Below are 20,519 nucleotides of genomic sequence, written 5' to 3' on the forward strand. Positions count from 1 at the left end.
CTATCTGGGCGCGGGTTGGCGGCGCCTCGCCGTCCTCCCCCTGCTCCGTCCGGAGCTTCAGCCCCGCGCTCCGCACCACACGCCCGGGCGGAGCCCAGCCCCCGCTCCCCACCCTCCACCCTCCTGGTTCACGCGCCGGGGCCTCGCGCTCCGGGCCGCTCGGGTCCCGGGTTGCAGTCGGTTTTACACGCAGGTCATTAACGAGGGGGCGTGCCCGAGGAGATTTCTTTTTTTCCCATAAAGCATTTTTTCCGTCTCCCCCCCCCCCCCCCCCCGCCTTCCTCCTCCTCCTCCTCTTCCTCCTCCTTCTCTTTTGCAAAACTGACTTTGACTCCCTCTTCCACTTCTCGCCCGTCGTTCCCATCTCTCCAGGGCTGCTCGCTGCGGCTGCGGTGGCTGCACTCAAGTTTATTTATTTTCCCGCCCGGGCTCGGGGGTGTGTAGGATTCCTGGGTGGTTTTCACCTCTGGTGGCTGCGGTGCCCGAGCTGGGGACTAGGTGCTGCCGCGGAGGAGAGGAGCGGGGGAGGCTGGTGATGTAGTCATTGGGGAGGCGCCACTCGCTCGAGCGCGCGCTCTCTCCTTTTATTCAGCCCCCCCCTCCTTTTTCCATTTTTTTTCTTCTCCCACCCTCCTCCTCCTCCCCCCCCCCCGCCCGGCCCCTTCCTTCCTTCAAACTGATTGATAGATCTCTACAAGTTGCTGGGCTCCGGGGCTGGCGCCGTCGGAGGCGGAGGGGACACTTGTGAGCGCTCACTCGGGGCTCGCGGCGCGGCGCGGAGGAGCTGGGGCTCCGCTCCCGGAAGGCGGTCGGACACTGACATCAGCCCGCGCACGAGTTGGAAAGTGATCGTCTCCCCCTCCCGCGCCGCTCCGGCTGGACTCCCGGCAGGTTCGGGCATCCCCAGCTGTGCCGGGCCGGACGGCGCCTCACCTCGGCTCTCCATTTCCCTGGGCTGCACGCACATCCGGCCGAGGAAAGCACGCTCCAGAGGTCCCCGCGTCTCGGCCAGCGCCCGGAGCAGCGCCAGCCCTCGCGGCCGCCGCGCTCGGACTCCACTGGGGACCTGCTGCCAGACGCGGCGAAGACAAACTTTTCTTTGGAGGTTTTCGAGGCAAGACCGCTCCTCACCCTGCGCCGCCGCCGCCGCCGCTCCTCCTGCAGTTCCAGGACCCCCCGGGCCGGGGGAGGGGGGTGGCTTGGAGGATCCCCACCCTTCTCTGCGCACCTCCCGGTACCGCAGTACCTACTCCGCCTCCAGCGAGATTTCCAAGGTTCGCCCGACTCCAGGCACTGAGGGAGGCCGGGGGAAAGCGCTCGGACTCCCCGGGGCCAGCGGCTGCGCGCAGCCCCCTCGTCTACGCGGCGCCCTCCGCCCTGCAGTTTCCCACCAGCCCAGCAAAGTAACTTGGAGCCCAGCGGAGCGCAGTGCGAGGCCCCGACTGCCGCGCCGCCGCTGAGCCGGGCCCGGCGGGCCGGTGTATGTCTCCTCGAGGCCGCGGCGCGCAACTCCCGGTGACTGTGCTGCGCGCGCCGCCGCCCGCCCCGACCCGCGCTGCTGCCGCCCGGCCGGCTCCGCACCTTCCGCGCCCGGGGTGACCGGCCTGCGGCCGACGCCCGACACAGCTTTGCACCCTTGCTCCCGCCCGCCCTCTCCACCGCCGCCACCACACACCCGCACGCCTCTCTCCATCTTGTGATTCTTTTTCTCCTCTCGCACCCTTCCGTGGGGGAGCGAGTTTGTCTTTAACCCCCCCCCGTACACCCCCTGCCGCTTTCCATCCACCGCCTTCTTTTCTTCTCGCTCTCCAACCCCTCCCAAGCTTGGTGTGCTCCCCTTTTCCTTTCTCGCCTCTCTTCCACCCCTTCATTTTATTTATTCGTATTTATTTGGCAAACGCTTTCTTCTTTCTGTCCCTTTCCCTCCCTCCCTCCGGATCCTCTCTCTCTCTCTCTCTCTCTCTCTCTCTCTCTCTCTCTCTCTCTCTCTCTCTCTCTCTCTCTCTCTCTCTCTCTCCCCCCCCCCTCTCTCCCTCTCTCTCCCTCTCTCTCCCCCCGGAGTGGCGCGTCGGGGGCTCCGCCGCTGGCCAGGCGTGATGCTGCACGTGGAGATGTTGACGCTGGTGTTTCTGGTGCTCTGGATGTGTGTGCTCAGCCAGGACCCGGGCTCCAAGACCGTCGCCGACCGCTACGCTGTCTACTGGAACAGCAGCAACCCCAGGTAAGGCGGCCAGGGGCGGACGGCCAGGGCTGCTCAGGCCTCGGGCCCCGGGGAAGGAGCTGCGGTGGCGTAGAGCGTTGCGCACCCGGCATCGCCCGGGACTCGGCTGGCTCGGAGGCGCCGGCGGGAAGCGCTCCCTGCTTTGTTAAGCCACCACGGGAAGGCCCACTGCTTTTGGGGGATCCCGGCGGCTCGCCTGGCCCCGCAGCTCGGAGGGATGCGCTGGGGAAAGGGCGGGAAGCCTAGGAGTTGGGACTGGTCCGCTTCCTTGCCGGGGCAGCCTGCCCAACATCCCCATCCCGGCTCTGGGCTTGAGCTCGGGGGAGCCGCCGCTGTGCGCCGCCGGCTTCTCCTGCCCGACTCCGAGCGCGCAGGAACGTGGGGAGGCCACACGCCAAACAACCCCAAACTTTTTTTCTCTCTCTTTTTTTCTTTTCCATTTTTCCTTCTCTTTTCCACCGGTGCGCGCCGAGAGCGCACGGGCAGGAGTGGGGGAGCGTGGGGGGGGGCTGGGAAGCGGAAGCTTTAGGTTTTTTATTTTTCTCTTTAACCGCGAGAAAAATCATTTGGGCCACGATCCGTGTAGGCCCGGCGCCCTTGGCCGTGGAGAGGATGCTCCCACCTCTTGCAGCCCCCTCTCACCCAATGGGTTCAAGGTGCCAGAAAGTTTGATCTAATGCCGGGTTACGTCATGTGTGCGGAGCCGGCTTGCTGGAGTTGGAGGCGCTGGAAGGTGGGAGCCCTCCGCCCGGGGCCTGGCGGAGCGCAGCCCGAGACGCGCGCGCGCGGATCACTGGAACCGTTTTGCAGGCGCCTCGGAAGCCCGCCCAGCGCGCTGGAGCCTGGAGGTGGGCGCCGGGAGGGTGTCCTGGCGCGCGTGCTGGGCCTTGGCCAGCCGCAGACTTCCAGTTTGCTTGCACCCTGAAGCGGGTGTTTATGTATGGGAGTGAGGTGGTGGGGGGGGGGGGGGAGGACGATATCCAGAGTATGTGGCAGACCCGTCCCTGTCCCAAATCTTACTTTCTCCCGGACCTGGTGGCAGCCGTGGTCCCCCACCATCCCCCCTCCCCGCCCCGTGTCGCCCAGCATCTCTGGGACACAGGCCAGCGTCCAGCTGTGAGCTGAGGTCGTACCTCTCGGGAGGAAAACCGTATCGTTTGTACCTAAAAGCACAGGGCTTTCTCTTGCCTGGAGTGGAAGTTGAGTGGGAAAAGGCGAGTGGTCGAGGAGTGAGCCCGGTGGTTGCTTACGCCCAGTTTAAGGGAAGAGGGCACCCGCTAAACCTCCAATTCCAGTTCTCATCGTTCCTCTCCACCCATCTCCAGCCTACCCTGGGCATGCGTTCGTGGCCAGGGAACGCTGGGCTGACTGGAGTCAGCTCAGATGAAAATGAACCAGAAATCCCTACCAGCCAGCCATTCGTGGGTTGTCGACCTGAGATGGACCCCCCCCACCTGTAGTCACACCCAAGCCCCCCCTCACCTGTAGTCACACCCAAGCAGCCAGAGTCCTAAAGGCACTGAAAAGCAAAAGTGCTGACATCCCTGAAAGTTTTCTGTGTGTGTTGTGGTGTGTGTGTGTGTCTCATGGAGGTGGATGTTGGAAAGGAAAGCTATTTCTTTTTTGACGTGCCACTTACCACTATTAGGAAATGAGAAAGAAGCCATTCTGCCAGAGAAGATGCCTCTTATTAAAGCTGACAAGACAAATAGAGCAAGCTTTCCAGTTGTGATGGTGTTAAAAGCAAGTCTAATTATGTTGCTTGGTTTTTATTCCCATTTGGGCTTTTTTTTCTTTTAAAGACAGCATATATGAAACAGAAATTTATATATCTAAACTTTACTACTTTATTCAATAAAGCACGAGTGAGTGCTTTAGTTGAACTTGGGATATTTTTGCTCTTGGTTGTCACTCTTAACTTCCCAGCGTGCTCATTTTCTCCTTTATTTGGATATAGGGGTGTTCCAGTCTCCCTTAGGCTCAAACAGAAAGAGCTAGCAACACTCCCATGCTCCCTTTCTAACCTGTCAGGCTAGTCTGGGTTAGATTGAGGACATTTCATCTTAAGTTATCTATCTGTTTTATGCTTTTGATACCGTTGTTTGCCTTGAGATTAGCACATTGATTTTTGTCACAGGTCATGTTTTTTAATAGATCCACCCTGCTTGAAGAAAGCTCTTCTGCCCAGGATTGCTTTGGTAGCTTTGAATCTGACCATAGTTAACACGTAGAATCTTACATACCAGCTATATCCTTAAGAAGTCTCTGTGCTCATTTAAACATTTTGAAAAGACCTTTTCCTTAGTTTGATAACTTCCTCAAGAAAGAATGATGTACCCCCCCCACTTACCTTCAAGAAGTGTAGTTTTAACATTCCTAATATTCCTACGGGGTATGAAGACATTTATCCTAGTGTGTTATTCAAGTAAAACAGAAAACACGCAGTATTTAGAAACTACGTAGGTAATGGTAGGCAGTTTTCAATTCAGAAATGTGGGCTTAACATTGGTATATTTTTATGTATTAAGAAAAATCAGATTAGATATAATTTTCAGAGGGCCTGATAAAACTCAAAAAATTTTATCACAAGGATTGAAAATAGTTCAAATACATTATGATTTTGTATAGAAAGTTATCAATGGTATGTGTGTCAAGATTTTTTGCTAAACTATTAATAGTCTTGACAAAATACACACAATGAATTATAATTTAAATAGATTTATAATTTGTATCCTAGAAGAAAAGTTCAGTAGAAAGCGTTAAACTAAAATGAATACTGTGTCTTAAGTGAAACACACTTTTGCTTATACTAATAAATGCAATATGAAGTGTTAAGTAAAATTGAAATTAAATATATCTTGATCACAGGGATTAAGCATCTTATTGTGTCACTTGTGCCACAAGTAACTTGTGTAACTGATGGGAATTGAGATGCTACATTTAGTCCCATTACTATCCCTCCATTGATGCCAGGAACATCTACATACCTAGGGTCACAAGAAAAATATTAACTTAGATTCTGTCTGAATAGTTTTACTGTTACAATCTGTCTTCCTCCTAGTCATTTCTGGGAAGTATATATTCAATTTTCAAATTGAATATCTGCTAACTTTGTAGTTGGCAGGATTTATCGGGCAATGGGCCAAACTGATTTTATGCATTGGATTGGCCCAAATCTGTGGAGAAGCAATTGAAAACTATCAATCTGAATAGAAATATTATATGACTGCATTGTCCACACACATCCTCCACAATTCTAAAATCTGAAAACTTACATGAGTTTTACCTGAAAGTGTGAATGATCCTTCTGCTATTATGTTTCATTTGTAACTGGAGTGTTATTACTAAGTAACTTTGTCATGTTAATCTAAATCAAAGAGAATAGAATTATTTGTCTTCAATTTCTTGAAGATTGTAAAAAGCTTTTAAATAACTTTTTAAAAAGACTTTCAGTAATACAACTTATTTAATTCTCCCTTCGTAGCTAGCTGTGCTTGTAAATAGAGAAATATGGCTTAATATTAAGAATATGCCTCTTAACCTGAATCCTGCTGTAGGCAGTTAGGTTCCTCCAGTGAGGGTATTCTTTGAAACACTGTGTATATTGAAAAGTTCTTCTTAGAATCTTTTGACAATTTGCCAGAATGATGATCAGGTAATTAAATTGGTCTCCTGGTTGGCATTATCAGTTCAATAAAATGTAATATGGCAACAAATAAAAGCAGTATACTTTTATTAATACTAATTCTTCGTAGTTGGGCTTGTCAGGGTTTGAGTATCATCAATTTAAAAAGTTATTCTTTTAATTGGAAAAAAAAGAAACTGTTAATTCATCCAGGATTTACTGAACTTTAACCTAATTGTGCAATCTGGATTTTTCCATTCTTTAGAAATATGTAAACCAAACGTTTCCTATTAGATTAGAAAGTAACTATATCATTTACATTTTTTAACAAAAATATTAGAATTGTAGTGAGAATTCTACATTAGGATTCCCTTCTGTCATGCTCTGCTTTTTCACTGCCTGTAATTTTTTTTCTTAATATTCCTTTGGGTAATTTTCTTCCAAAATTTAGTCGCTTCCATTTTAGAAATTGGAGTAGCCATCATTTTTTTTTAAAGCAGTATACCCTTCCCAATAAGAAATAAATGAATTTATCATGTTATAAATCCAGGAACTTATGCCAGATGCTGAAAAGTTTATATCTCAGTTTTGAAGCTTATTACTTAGCTTGTAAAGGATTTCCTTTATTTTTGAAATTTAAAATCCTTTGTATGTTTTGCACATTAGAAACATGTCTTCTTTAAGTAAAGCACATCACTGAAAATCCTAACTCTGAGCCTCAATGTAATAAGGTTTTATTAGATATGTTGGGATAATTTTTCATGTTTATATAAAAATTGATGTGAATATCAGGATAAAAATAAAGCAATACAGATGAGACTTTTAGCCTTTTTTCCCCTTGATGAATTTCTTCCTGTCAACTCAGATATTTATAAAATAGAAGTATGCTTCTTCTTTTTCAGTTTTGCATGGAGTTTTGTTAAGCAAAGTTATCTACTGAATTGTCATCTTCCAGCCATTGTGTACATTATTTTAGATATAGGGAATAAACTGAAAAATAGACAATTGTGTGTTTTTTAGGTGACTAGACATCAGTGCTAATTGGGATACAGTCTCATTGGCTGTACAATCAGTCTCACTTGCCATTTCTATTGTGAAAGTCATGTCAATACATTACTGGTGATGAAAAGTATCAGAGAATCTTAAGTTCATTGTTCCATTTCACATGATTTTAGTGATATTAATTAGACAACTGGGTCGTGGAAGTAATAGTTTATTGTCATGTGTGTTATGGCTGATAAAACTCTGGCTTTACAAGTTTTTCCCTGTGAAAAACTGAGAATCTGATTTGGAAAGAGCATTTAGCTATTTGGGGCAAGTTAACCTCCTGAATTTCCTGCCATTTAATGTTCCAAAATGCTGTGTGAAGAGGTCCTCTGGCCTGGTTTTCTGTTGGATAGGGACAGATAAAGATGGGCACCTTCTTTCTCCTGTTACTCTGAACCAAGCAAGCTACTAGCTTCATGCTGGGCCAAGCAAATGAATGAACACAATTAGTCCTTAAGGAGGCCTGGCCTTTGCTAGCTTGGGAAAAGTAAATGCCAAAAGAATTTACCTTTGAAAGAGTGAAACAGAAAATGTAAGAATATATTACAAAAAGTATTATGGAATAGTTTTCTAGTATTCTATGGTACTTGTATTATAGAAAAAGGATTATGGAATACTTTTTTTATTTCCCTAACATAAATCACTTGCTTATTATTATTATTATTATTATTATTATTATTACTATTTTTAAAGGTGTTCCTCAATTTCTCTTGCTTGGAATAATCTCTAAGCCAACAAATACTTTAAAAGCTATTCTATTTTAAGTAAGGAATTGCTAGATATTGGTTCATTCCCTATTATTGACCTTCTTTTCGGAAGTAGTATAGAAAGTATAAAAATAGCAGTTGGGTTGGGATATCCATATTGAAAAAGAAGCATGTATTTCTCTAACTTCCATAAGAAAATAAGTAGTCCTTGACTCCCACCTAGGACAACTCACTCAGATCAGTCTTCCAAACTGAGAGAAAAATGGTCTTTTGATCATTTGTGACAGATAATACCTTCATATTCAGGTACAAAACTTCAAAGAGAAGTATAAGAAATGAGATATTAATATTCACTTTTGATAATTTGTCTTAAGATGGTGGTCTTAGCCAAACATCAATAAATTACTGTCTCTTTTAAGCATGTGATTTATTTTATTAGATTTATATATTAGTCTGCTTTTCATCCTGTGTCCTGAGCTGTTTTGTACAAGTTTCTTTGATTAATGTGAACTTCCAGTGTTTCTGAATAGGATATTACTCACTACTAGGAAATCTGCTTTCTTGTGAACATGTCTGCATTTATGTTTTTAGAAACTTAGTCTTCATTCACAGACAAGTCAGCACAGTGGCACAGAATCACTTAAAATTAATAAGTTAAAAATGCCAATTTTCTGTACTATAGTTATGATGGAATTTTTAGAAAAAAATTCCTTTTTTCTTAGTATTTTGATGGCTGAGAAATTGTAATCTGAAGTTTTTAAGAGAAGATTTGTGTATATATAGACTCTTGGTTTTGTGATTTGTGAAGATGATTTTTCAAATGCAATATATTTCAGCAAAATATATTGTTTTAGAATATCAAAAACTTCTATTTCAGTTATCACGTTTCTGAGATACAGTGCTGTACTATAGTGATGCTTAGCTTAGCTTTCATTCAGGTAGAATTCTATCATTTTCAATAAGGAAAAATAAACCTTTGTCATCTTTAGAAACATCCTTCATACAATTGACAGTTGGCAGGTTGAAGAAAATGTTACTGTCAGGTCTTATTTTCCACTCAAGTGAGGAATAAAAATAGGTTGAAATGATTTTTAAAAATCTATTTAAAAGTTGTTTTAAGTTTTATATGTAAGTTACAAAATTAATGTGCCACTGGTATTAAGGTCTGTTTTTCACATTGCAAACAGCCAAATATAGTTGAATTGATTGTAATAGGACATTACTGGATGTTTCAATGGTTCAGTTCTGAAGCTAGATAAAACAGTAATATTATTCCTATTGTAGTTTTGTTAAATGACCTGATTTTCAGGACTGAAGATCACAATTTAGTACAAAGTCAGCATGAGAATTCACCCACATGAATTGACAGTTGTATGTATCCGCACTTGTATATGTATTAGATAGTCAATCATCTTATTACTACACAAAGATTCAACCTTTTATAAATTTGCTTTGTAATGAATGATTTTGATTATCTATACAGTGTCATCCAGTAGGTTTTAGAAGTACATGAATATATGGAGGTTAGAAAAACATATAATGAAATTTGTATTTCTCAAATTAGTAAAATGAATAGATTTGGGGCTTCCACTTACATCAGCATTTTTCTCCCCGTATCCCCTTAGAAGCAGCCATCTTGTTTAAAGACCGATTTTATTTCTTTTGAGAAAATGGTTTGGAAATGAATATAGATGATAGGAAAGACTAAACCACTTTTCTAATCATTTTGGTGAGACTACATTTAAAGCTCAATCTCATTCGCAAAGTCTCAAAAATATTGTCTTCCTGTATTTAGTTGACCAACAGAAAAAAAAAGATATAGTAACTAGTGATAACATATTTACATGTTTAAACTTAAGCTATTTTATTTTAACTATCGGGCCTTACCATATCTCCATATATACTCTGGAAGCTGATAAGTTGTGGTTAATTTCAAGAAAATAAGTTAATAATCACTATAGATATACACACCCCTCATCCGGATACTTTTCTTCTGATGTACTAATACTTGTTGGTATATATCCCCGCCCCACTATTGATCACAGTATCAGAAATCCTTCAGTAAGAGGTAATAATCAAAATTAGCTATTTCCCAAATCAGTTATTTGGGATGCTTTAAGAAACTGCGGAGTCAGAACATTTTGAGCACTGAAACAGAGCGTCTCGGAACTCCTGTGAATTCTTTCAGAAAATTATTTTAGAACTAAACTCTTCTATTTTACTAAGAAAATTGAGACTATCAACCGAATCTGCTATATTTTCTATGATGTTTTGTGTTTGTGGTTACATTTGAAGGAACATGTAGTCTTGTAAACCTTACCAAAGGTGTATACAATCCTTGTTACGGCATCCGTTTGATGAAATTAATCTTAAGGCAACTCCACTTTTACTGTAGGAGGTGAGAATAATAGTCTCAATTAGCCAACTTGAACTTGGGCCAGGAAGAATTTTGCATATGTCCCAGATTACTTCAGTTTGGGGGAAGTAAGATTTTAGTGGATGTAAGGTGAAGTTGGTAAGTAAAATGAATGATTTAAGGACAGATACACATCTTATAGTTATATACACATCTTATAGGTATGAGTTGACAGTGTTTTGTCCTAATAAACTTTCCTTTGATATTTATCATCTATTTTCCTTTGACTGGCTAGTGGAGAAGCCAGACCCAAATCACCAAGTTTTCAAAGTGACCTTGACTTTAATGAACTAATAAATACCTTTTATTTTTCTCTTGCTGTTTCCAAGCTGTCAGACTTTCCATTTTAAGTTTTGTTAGTGATTTATATAGGTTAAAAACTGTAATTATCCATTAGTTCTTGTTTCTTCTGAAAATACATATGATGGAATCTTTTTTATACATTTATACATTTTTATACATTTTAATGAATAAAGTTACCACCTAGCTTGGTGGATGATGATAGAGCAAATTTTTATCCAGGTTTTGATGATGGAAGGCATGAGGCTTGGTAATTTTTAGCTGTTAGTGTGTACTATTTTGTTGAATGTAAAGAGCTTAATAATGTAGAAAAGAGATATTTCATTTACTAGAGACAAAAGAGAATGGGCAGAGAAGGTAAAATAACTGTGACTATGGAGAAGTTATCTTTTGTACTTAACAATTAGGTTAAACAAAGTGGGAGCAAATGAGCCCCGTTTGCCTTCTATTGTTTCAGGGCAAGAAAATACAGACAGATGTCAGAATGTGAAAGCAATGGCCTCTGACTTGCACAGCGTGGTTGATGCCCTGGCACACAGTGTCCTGAGCCACCATCATAGCAGGATACTTTTTTTTTTTAAGTGACTGACACTTTGTGATGGAGATGCTGATACTGATTCTGTAGCTATTTGCAGCTCTCCAAAGTTATCAGTCTTTCTAGCTTCAATTTTAAGTTCCTCACCCGAGCCTTTTATGAGAAATGTTTCTTTGGCTCAGACAGCACCTTAGTGACTTGTGGAGAGTAGCTCTGTCTGTGTAGCTGCTGTAAATCTTTTCCTTCCCCCAATTTTATTCATCTAGTTGGAGTAGCAGAGGAGGCAAGGGGAGGCTGGGATGTACCCTTCTGCTGCAATGAAGTATTTGCCTGCTTTATTTAGCAAATACTTTTTCTTAAAGATAGATGAAAGCAGTGGGTTTGTTAAAGGCCTTTTCTTTTTGTCTCTGTTCTGCAATCTTGCCAATAACCCTTGGGTTCACACACACCATTAATGTTTTAGATACTGTGGCATTCAGTGTTTTCTTCATATATTTGTTTACTGTTACTGCTTCAATAAACTTTTATGCCTGTTTCTGTAGTTTTCTGGCAGGGGCTGCATTTATTAAAATTTAGTGACCCAGCACTAAGAGGGGTACAGTTCAAATAGTGGTGCTTCTGACAGGGTTTTGTGTCAAACTGGAGAAAATAATAGGGAAATGAAAGCTGCCAAAATGTGTCTCCCAATTACTAATTAATCAGGCGAGAAAAGACCTCAGTGACAGATCTCGTGTCCGCCAAGGCAGCGACTTGGGGTTGCTTTATTTTAAATACTGTATAAAACAAATTAGAGTAAGCCTCAGGAAATGTAGCACCCTGAAATTCAATACTGCAAGTGTTAATTTTTTTAAGGCTGTGAAGAACAAAATTTAAAACTGACTCTTCATCTTCTTCCCTGACATCATCAAAACATAAAGCTATTCTAAAGAGTATTTTGCTTATTAATAAGTAATGCCTTTATACTTATTAATATTTTAGACCAGGCATAGTATTCTTGATGTCCATATTGGTGGAGAATTATAGATGTACTTGATTGTCAACAGACACTTGTGGAAAAAATATTTTTTTACATTTTATGCCTGCTATGAATATTTTGAAGATGATGGTAATTAGAGTACAAAACTCACCACACTCAGAATTATAGATGTATATAAAGAGAGATCCCAATATTTTCTGGCAATGTTTCCTCTGAGGTTGCTGGACCCATAATTAAATGCCTGCTATTAGTGCAGTTTTTCATAGCATTTACAATATTAAAAAGAAAAAAAAGGTCTTGTATGGAACTCTAGCTGTTAGGGAACAATGCAAACTAATTAAACACTTTGCTATCACTATTGTCAACTATCTTCTTGGGAAGACAACATGAATGCATTCATGTGTGTGTGTGTGAATGTATGTATGTATGATATTTTACATTAATATATACTCATAGGTCAGACATACTTATTAGATCATCTTCAAGTTCCTAAGATTCAGAAGTAAATCAAAACAAATTGAAATCTACAGGATCTATTAATTAAAATGAAACAAAATCAGCAGTTCTGTTTTGGGGAAAGACACCCCACCTTTGTATTCTTTCTTTATGACACTGAAAATTTACTCATATTTATGAGTCCAAGCACCTCAGTGTAAGAGTTAAGTACTGTTACATTATAGTGGATTACATCTATGTTGCCAATTGTCTGCTTATTTCTTGTAACTAACTCTTTCTGCAGATTGTTATTTCTTGGCTTCAGATTTTTGTTCTGGTATTCGGTGATTTGAGAATGAATCCACTCATTTACTGTGTAGAAAACCGTATTTCGAGATTTCTTTTTTGATGGCTTTAACCATCTCATTGTCTCTGAACCTTTCCACCAGCGGATGAATTTAAGAATGAAAATAAAACTCTAAAAAAGTATTTCTTGATCTCATAGCAGCTTTGGTATAAAGTTGGTAAGAAAAGACTTTGGAGCTATTGAATGATATAAGGTTTTAGAACCTGTACAGAAGTTTGGTTATTTTTACTTTCCCTGTTTCCTGGTATCATATAGAATTAGGACTTGGCCCTATATAGCATTTTATTTTACTGTTTTTGTTCTTTGAGTAAATTCTCCCTATGTAAAGAGAATGTCATATCTAAAAGCAAAGCCAAAGGAGTGCATTGAAGAATTCCATGAGTTTTCATATGAAAGAAATATGGCTAATTCCAATTCATAATAACATATTCATGTACTGAATATCTACAAAATATAATTAACAGAATAGTTACTTACTGGATGACAGTATGTGAAAAACACTGGACAGTGTTCTGCAAATTCAGATGTCAGTAGACAACATTTGTGTCCCCAAAAGTACTTACTTATTTTTATTTATTTATTTTTTTTGCCAGTCCTGGGCTTGGGCTCAGGGCCTGAGCACTGTCTTTGGACTTTCTCAAGGCTAGCACTCTACCACTTGAGCCTCAGCACCACTTCCGGCTTTTTGCTATGTATGTGGTACCAAGGAATTGAACCCGGGTCTTCGTGCATGCTCGGCAAGCACTCTACCACTAGGCCAAACTTAATTATTTCATGCAGATTTGATTTAAGGATTTTCTAAATGCAGTCAAATGGAGTAAAAGGTACCTTAAGAAATCTCCATGTGTCAGTTCACTTGGCAAATGTTTATCAAATGTCCAATGTGGGCTAGGTACCTTTCTAACCACAGTATAAACAACATCCCTAACTCCAGGAAGCTTTCATTGAGCTGTCTCTGGTCACTGTTTTTCACCTCCAGTGTGCACATTAACCTCCTGGGGATTGTGTTGAAATGCAGATTTTAATTCAGTTGGTGTGGTGAGATCTGGCATTTTGCATTTCTAAAAAGCTTCCAGGTGATGCTGCGTATAAGGTGACATAGATGCTGCTGCTTCTTGAACTAAGTTCTTGACCTGGTTGTGTTTGCTATGAATTTTCTGTATAGCTCTGCAGTTTCTGAGATGTCTCAATAGTTATCTAAATAACTGTTGTCCTTTAAAAAACCTAAGAAGCCTAGTCGTCGTCATTTTTAGTTCCCTTTTCCCCCCAAATCTCAGATACATAAAATACATTTTTTAATTTGATTTTTACTTTATGAAAAATATGCCATCACTAGAGTATTGGCCAGGGATTTTATTGTAACCACTACTCTCTAAAGGCATATTCATCTGTAGTTAAAAATATGTCCTGGCTCAAAAAGATTAAAAAGAATCCTGTCATAAATGTCAATGGATATTTATTTGCAAACTCTCCCCAGATGTATTTATGTAGCAATTCCAAAATTACACCTCAAGAACAGAATTTTAACACTTTCCAATTTAAATCCATATGGTTAAATGAACCCAAAATGTTTATTTTACATTCAGCCTAGAAGATGACAGTTTCTTTGCTTCCATGTCTGGATTTTTGTGGCCTTCTTTCTGTAGCCTGCTTTTCTCTGAAGTTATAGAAGAACTGGAAGCAAAATACCTTCTCTCCCTGCTATTCTATGGGTGAGAAATTTGTAGACATGTATGTCACCTGCAAATGTGCTTTGACTTTTTCTACATTTTTCTGCCATGGAAATGTAATGTTATGCTCTTATTAATGAGTAAGGGATGAAGTAAGTTAAAGTCTAACTGTTCTGCCTGGGTATTTTGTGTATGTCTTTTTCTTTTTCTTTTTTCAAATACAAATTTAATTTCACTACCGCATGTGAACATTAATGGCTTTAAAGCATCAGTAAGTAGTCTTCATATAGTTACTGTGGACCGAACAAAAGAAAAAGAAACTTTTTATTATAAATCAGGTGAGTTTTTATGAAAGAAACAAAAGGAAGGGACAGTGAATTGCCCTTAAGTATCCTTTTACTTTAATAAGACTTAACATCTACATTTTTATAATTATAAAAAAGATTCAAATATTTTTCTTGTTACATTATTGATAAATTGAATTTAATTAAAATATCAGGTAGCATTTTACAAACCTGATTAAGAGCAGTAATTCAAAGGAAGGCTGTAGGTTGATTGTAGGCTTATATGTGTACTTGATTTAGGTCAATAGGGTTCTCAGAGATAGTGACATCTCACTATCATATTAATTCAGTTCAGTGTTGCATGTTTCATAGGAAGTATGCTTTTATAGCTGGGCATGGTAATACACATATAATGCATCTGTAATCCCAGACCTTGGAGATAGAGGCAGGAAAATTGATAATTTGGGGCCAGCCTTTACTACATAGTGAGACCCTGTCTCAAAATAAACAAAAATAAAAAGAATGTACATACATATTTATATATGTACTATAAATTCAAACTTATTTTTTATATCTTGAAAGAGTTGACTTACTTAAAAAAAGTTAGTTGTATGATTTTATTATGTTTATTGTCCTTAAATGATATAATTCATAGTGCTCAGTTCGGTAGCACAGATGTTAAAGGTGGAATGATACAGAGGTTAGCATGGCCCCTGTACAAGACAGAATTCATAGATCTATTTATTTGCAATGCTCTTTTTAAAATAAATTCACATTTTAGATTTTTATCTTGTGACTTCTACAAGAGTAATAACATGGCAAGAGTGACATTTGACCGTGAGACCTAATTCCCAGAAATGTCTCTTGTATCTCATTTGTAAAATTGGTCTTCTGTTCATAACATCTTTCCTCCTCCTCTCAGTTGGTTTCGTCTAGTTGTTTTCTCTACTTTGGTCTTCACAGGTACAATGCTATATCTCTATCTCAGAGGAGAACTTAATGAATACTGACACTGTCTTGGAGAATGCTTGTACTGTATTTCCAATGAGGAGCTTGTTGTAACAAATCAATTCCTGTCTGGGGCTGTTTCTTACAGCAGCCAGAAATCTTTGGATTTTTCTGAGCTTGATGCCAGAGAACAAGGTTTAGGCTCTTGACTTCTCTTATTGACAGCCTTAAATATTTGTAGATATTAATTATACACATATGAGTGTTTGGAATGTAAATGGATCACAGCATCTACAGGAGGATTTGTCAAGGAACACATCTTTTAATGCATTGAAACCTGAGTAACACTGTTTCCTTGGAGAATAGTCTGGTGGTTATGCAAAGTGGGTTTTGCTTATGGTTATTTAGGTCAATAAGAAATGTGATCATTACTAGTATTAATATTACAATAATGGACATATAGTTCCATAATTATTTTGTAATGTCATATTATTCTTAATGTCATAAACCTCTTTTAGGTTTAAAAAAGGGAAAAATGTAATAATTAGTAGGAGAAATATCAATGATGCCTAAATTTTATTCATAAATGTTATGATATCTGATAGTAGAACTTGGCTAATAGCAATAAAAGTATTGAGTTTATTACTAGCAATAGCCAAATTTTTGAAAGAGCATTGCTAACTTTGAATAACAGATTTCCCTCATTAAGTACAATGTTTTAATTCTTAGAATTGCTCTACTCTGGGGAATGCTGGTCTTATTACCTTTGCTGTTCTTGAATCATTTCATGCGAAACTCTATTTCTTTTCTTGCCAAACTAGAAGTTAAGCTTGTCAGGCAAATGATCTTGAACAAAATGATCTTTGAACTTTATTTCAAATTTGAAACTTTCTAATCTTATGTTTCTTCTGTGTCCAATGCATAAGTAATACTTTCACTAAAAGGTAGTCAAGAGGTTTAAAATTTGGTAACTTCTCATCATTTTGAATTATTAAAAAATAACACTGGAATATCAGTTCAGATATATCAGCTAGAAATTTCCCTAGCTAGACTTACTTTTTTCATGAGAACATGCTGATGAAATGGTGGATAGAAATTCAGTAGTTCCTTGATGTAGAAATGTTTGAATTGCATTTTAATTTAAACTTTTGTTAATATGGTAAGAATTAAAGGTGAACCTATTTCAGTGAGTTTGATGAATTTGTACTAATAAAATGGGCCAATTATGCCATATCTACATCTTCCAAAAAAGAGGAGCAGCTTAAATTCTCCTTGCTTCTCTTTGCAAAGCCGAAATTATGTCACTATAGTTTACATGTTTAAGATACAATGACCTTCTCTTTATTTATTTAGTTAGTTATTTTGCCAATCCTGGGGCTTGAACTTAGGGCCTGAACACTGTCGTTGGGCTTTTTCCTCGAGGCTAGCGCTCTACCATTTGAGTCACAGCACCACTTCCAGCTTTTTTCTGTGTATGTGATACTGAGGAATTGAACCCAGGTCTTCGTGTATGCTAGGCAAGCACTCTACCTCTAGGCCAAACTCCTGGCCCTGACCTTCTCTTTATTAAACAAACATCATAAACTAGAAGTTTAAATTTTCATCAGTTACAAATCTTCTTCAATTTCTCTCATTAAGCTTGTTGGATTGTCTGATTCTGCTCTTACAGAAATGCTGTAAAATGAGAATGTAATGTAGGATAGGTCTTAAAAATAATAAAGCCCATTGGTTGATTTGAATGCAATTATTAGTATTATAGTTGTTTACTACAGACAATCATGAATTTCTTTCCTTGTGATCTAGCAAAAAATCCTTAGTAAATTTTAACCGTTTCAGAGATTTCCCAACTGTTACTTTTATGGTAATTGATTCTTTTTAAAAGAAAATAAGTTAAAATGAATTGGGAAATTAGAATGTATAGTTTAGGTTTTTTTTTTTAAATAATGTTCAGAATATCCCTAAATTGTCTCAACAAAAGGCACTGACTCTAATATAGTTTGGGGCCCAAATATCTACTTCCCACCTGCCATCCTGTAATAAGCCATTTGGTGAGAAGATAGTGTTTGTGTCTTTTTTTGTAGTCACACCCTTTAGCATCATGCATCAACCTTCCCAAGCTAGTAATAAGATATCATAGTCAGGAGCAGTTACCAAAGCACACTCATAATTTATAGGGTTTGATGATTGTAACTTCATTTTAGGACACACTGGCCTAAGCTCTGGCTTGAAAGACAGTTATGGACTTTGAGTCAACTAGAGCCTTTGCAGTGCTATTTTGGGTAGAGTAGCAAACATTGGCAAACTCTAGGTGGTTGATAGGATCAGAGACCTGCTTACAAGATATACAGGGGTCACCTTAAGTGGATTTGCACTGCAGCCTGATTAGGAGTTTTAAGACTGCAACAGTTCATGCTAGAAGATGATGATGAGTTTTTCTCATTATAAATTGCTAATTAGTATTGAGAGTCTAACCTGTTTTGTTGAACAGTCTCCCTTATTTTCTCTGAGAAAGTGGTTTGGATAGTAATCTATTTACTCTACCTCTATACCTCTCTTCCCTCTTGCTAAAATAAAATCTAGGAACCTCTGGGGACTCCCCACAGTTGAGTTCTGCTTGGAAGGAGCTTTAAAACAATGGCTTCAAACTCAAGTAAATATTGACCAGGTCCGGGGCTGAGCCTTGCTCAAAGCCTCCTATTGTTCTTCCTTAGTCAGCACTCTAGCCAGGGCTCCAGTATGCATGTGTTAGAGAGAGAAGAAAGACTGTGGAGAAATTAACAGGGCAGACAGCTGAACTGGTAAATGCTAAGTCCAGAGGATGGAGAAGCCCATTGCAAAGCCAGCAGGAGTTTATGGTGGGTTACAGAGAATTTAGGAGACTGAAGTGTGAAAACACTGGCCTTCCTGTCTGTGTCAGGATAGTTTAAGATCCATAATGTTGCTTGTCCAGGTGGGTCCAGCCCCATCTCGGAGTCAAACCTTCCAGGTACTGATGCTATCTTGTTAGGTCCCGTGGAATGTCGCTTTTGGTGAACTTGTGAAAAGGATAAGCGGCTAAACCTGGATTCTAGAATCATCGTTCTCTTTCCCTGATACCTGTTCTGGTGCTCTGTCAGCTTCTCTTCTTCAGCTGTCATCTTGGATTACACACTCTCTTGGGTCTCCTAAGTGCTTCAGCATCCCTGGGGTATGAGATGGGTGAGGGAGAATCCATGTGCCATCTGAAATGAAAGTTTTGAAGTTCTGAGGACACGTTCTTATTATATGAAAAACACTAAACTTTGTTTTAAAAGAAAAGATTAAATCATTTAAATATGGAACAGATTCTGTTGTTTAAAGCAGAACACTGTTGAGTAAAAGCTGTCTGTAATTTTTTTTATCATTTAATTCAAGAACCCAAACAAACAGCTGGCTGACTTATGTTTTAGTGAAAACCATCCTGGTACATTTACTAACTGGGAAAATAAACATCCTTAAAAAGAAATTATCATGCATCTTCACTGCAAAGTAGTTTTTAATAAGTACATGGTAAAACCAATAGCATGCATAGAGTTTTCGTTTCTGCTGGTATTGCATCACTTTAAATGTATTGTCCTTCTGTGATGTTTGGAATATCAGTGCTCACTACCACATGCAGGCAAATACCAGGACAATTAGAATATTCATTAATTTCTCAGGCAATCACCACACTGTTCTGCTTGACTAACATATTAGAGCAAATAATGTCATAATACAGCATGGAATGCTGCAGGCACAGGGAGAAAAATCTATCTGTTCAGAAGGGGAATCAGGAAGTTCTTTCTGGAAGAGAAAATAATTTAGTCTAGGCTTTGACTAGTGAGTACGATTTTAGTAATCATAGATGGAAGTGAATATTCTAGGCCTCTTTAACAACAAGAATCAGAGGTCTGCTGGTTCTAACCTTACAGTTGAGTTTGGAGGACTGTGTACAAAGTGGTACTTGGATTGCATGAGATCTGGAGAAAATATGTCAAGCATGGACTCAGAGGTGGGGTTGGCCATGTTGTAGCTTGTCAGTGTAAGGCCCTGTTTTTCTTTTTGACAGCTTTTTATTTTAAAGCAGTTTTAAGTTCATAGCAAAGTTGAAAGGAAGATACTGAGACCCTGTTTGCCTCCTATTCCCAGACTTGAGGCCACATTTTCAACCGCAAGGGAAAGTTTATAATGATGGATGGTTTTTGTTTTTTAAATATTGGATGGACTGATAGGGACCTCCATGTTTCATAATTGTATCTTTTAGCCACGGTAACTGATATTCATAGGTTGAAAACGTTGAAAATCTTAGATTTGTTTCATGAGTTGTTAAATGGTAGACTGTTAAAAGTCAGGGCAAATTTAATTATTCCCTATGAAACCCGGGATGTTTTAGTGTGTCTTAATTCTCTTTCTGACCTTTGGATGAATCTTTTTTTTTCTTTTTCTTTTAAGCTAAAAAGAAACAGTTTACAAAAATCATCAGCAGAAACATAATATGGAAAACAGAAAAGCAAATCAAATATCAGAGAGGTTTAAGATTGTATTTCAGAGAGAGGGCTTGGAAGATCTGCTTGTCTCTGATTTAAGACCTCTACAAGGGCTGGTATGAAGCCTCATGGTTCTCTGAAATAGAACACAGGGCTTGGAACTTTCTAGAGGGTAAAGAGGAGTGATGTTGTGGAAGAGATCTCCTTTAGTTATAATAGGCCACAGAATTTCTTCACATAACCTTCCAGGAATCGACTTGAAAAATCTCCTATTTATTGAGCACTTGCTGTATACCACACAGTGCTTCACAGATTTTACAATCATTATCATTCATTTGGTTCTGACAAGAGCTCTAAGAGTCCTATTATAATGATTCTTGTTTTACAGATGAGAAGACTGAGTTTTGCATATTTTAAACTCGCTGCAGGCCACTTAGCTCTAAGTGCCCCTTCACCACTCAACTGGGCTATGCAGAGTGACATCCTTGGTTTAACAGAACTCTG

The 20,519-nt window shown here is 39.9% G+C and overlaps 1 protein-coding gene and 1 non-coding gene across 3 annotated transcripts in view; both read left to right on the top strand.

Annotated features, from left to right (window-relative positions):
* The first annotated feature begins 2,072 nt into the window (after positions 1-2,072).
* Positions 2,073-20,519, top strand: part of Efna5 (ephrin A5) — a 280,528-nt gene continuing 262,081 nt past the window's right edge. For both annotated transcript variants that reach the window (XM_090331544.1, XM_090331545.1), the window contains exon 1: positions 2,073-2,221. In XM_090331544.1, the coding sequence (XP_090187670.1) occupies positions 2,097-2,221 (125 nt within the window). In that variant the 5' untranslated portion in view covers positions 2,073-2,096. The remainder of the gene's footprint in view (positions 2,222-20,519) is intronic.
* Positions 15,238-15,341, top strand: LOC150064131 (U6 spliceosomal RNA). The gene has a single exon (XR_016535292.1). It is a non-coding gene; the product is annotated as a U6 spliceosomal RNA (small nuclear RNA).

The sequence above is a fragment of the Megascapheus bottae genome, chromosome 4, assembly GCF_031878675.1.
Source record: "Megascapheus bottae isolate mThoBot1 chromosome 4, mThoBot2.hap1, whole genome shotgun sequence".
Classification (NCBI taxonomy): domain Eukaryota; kingdom Metazoa; phylum Chordata; class Mammalia; order Rodentia; family Geomyidae; genus Megascapheus; species Megascapheus bottae.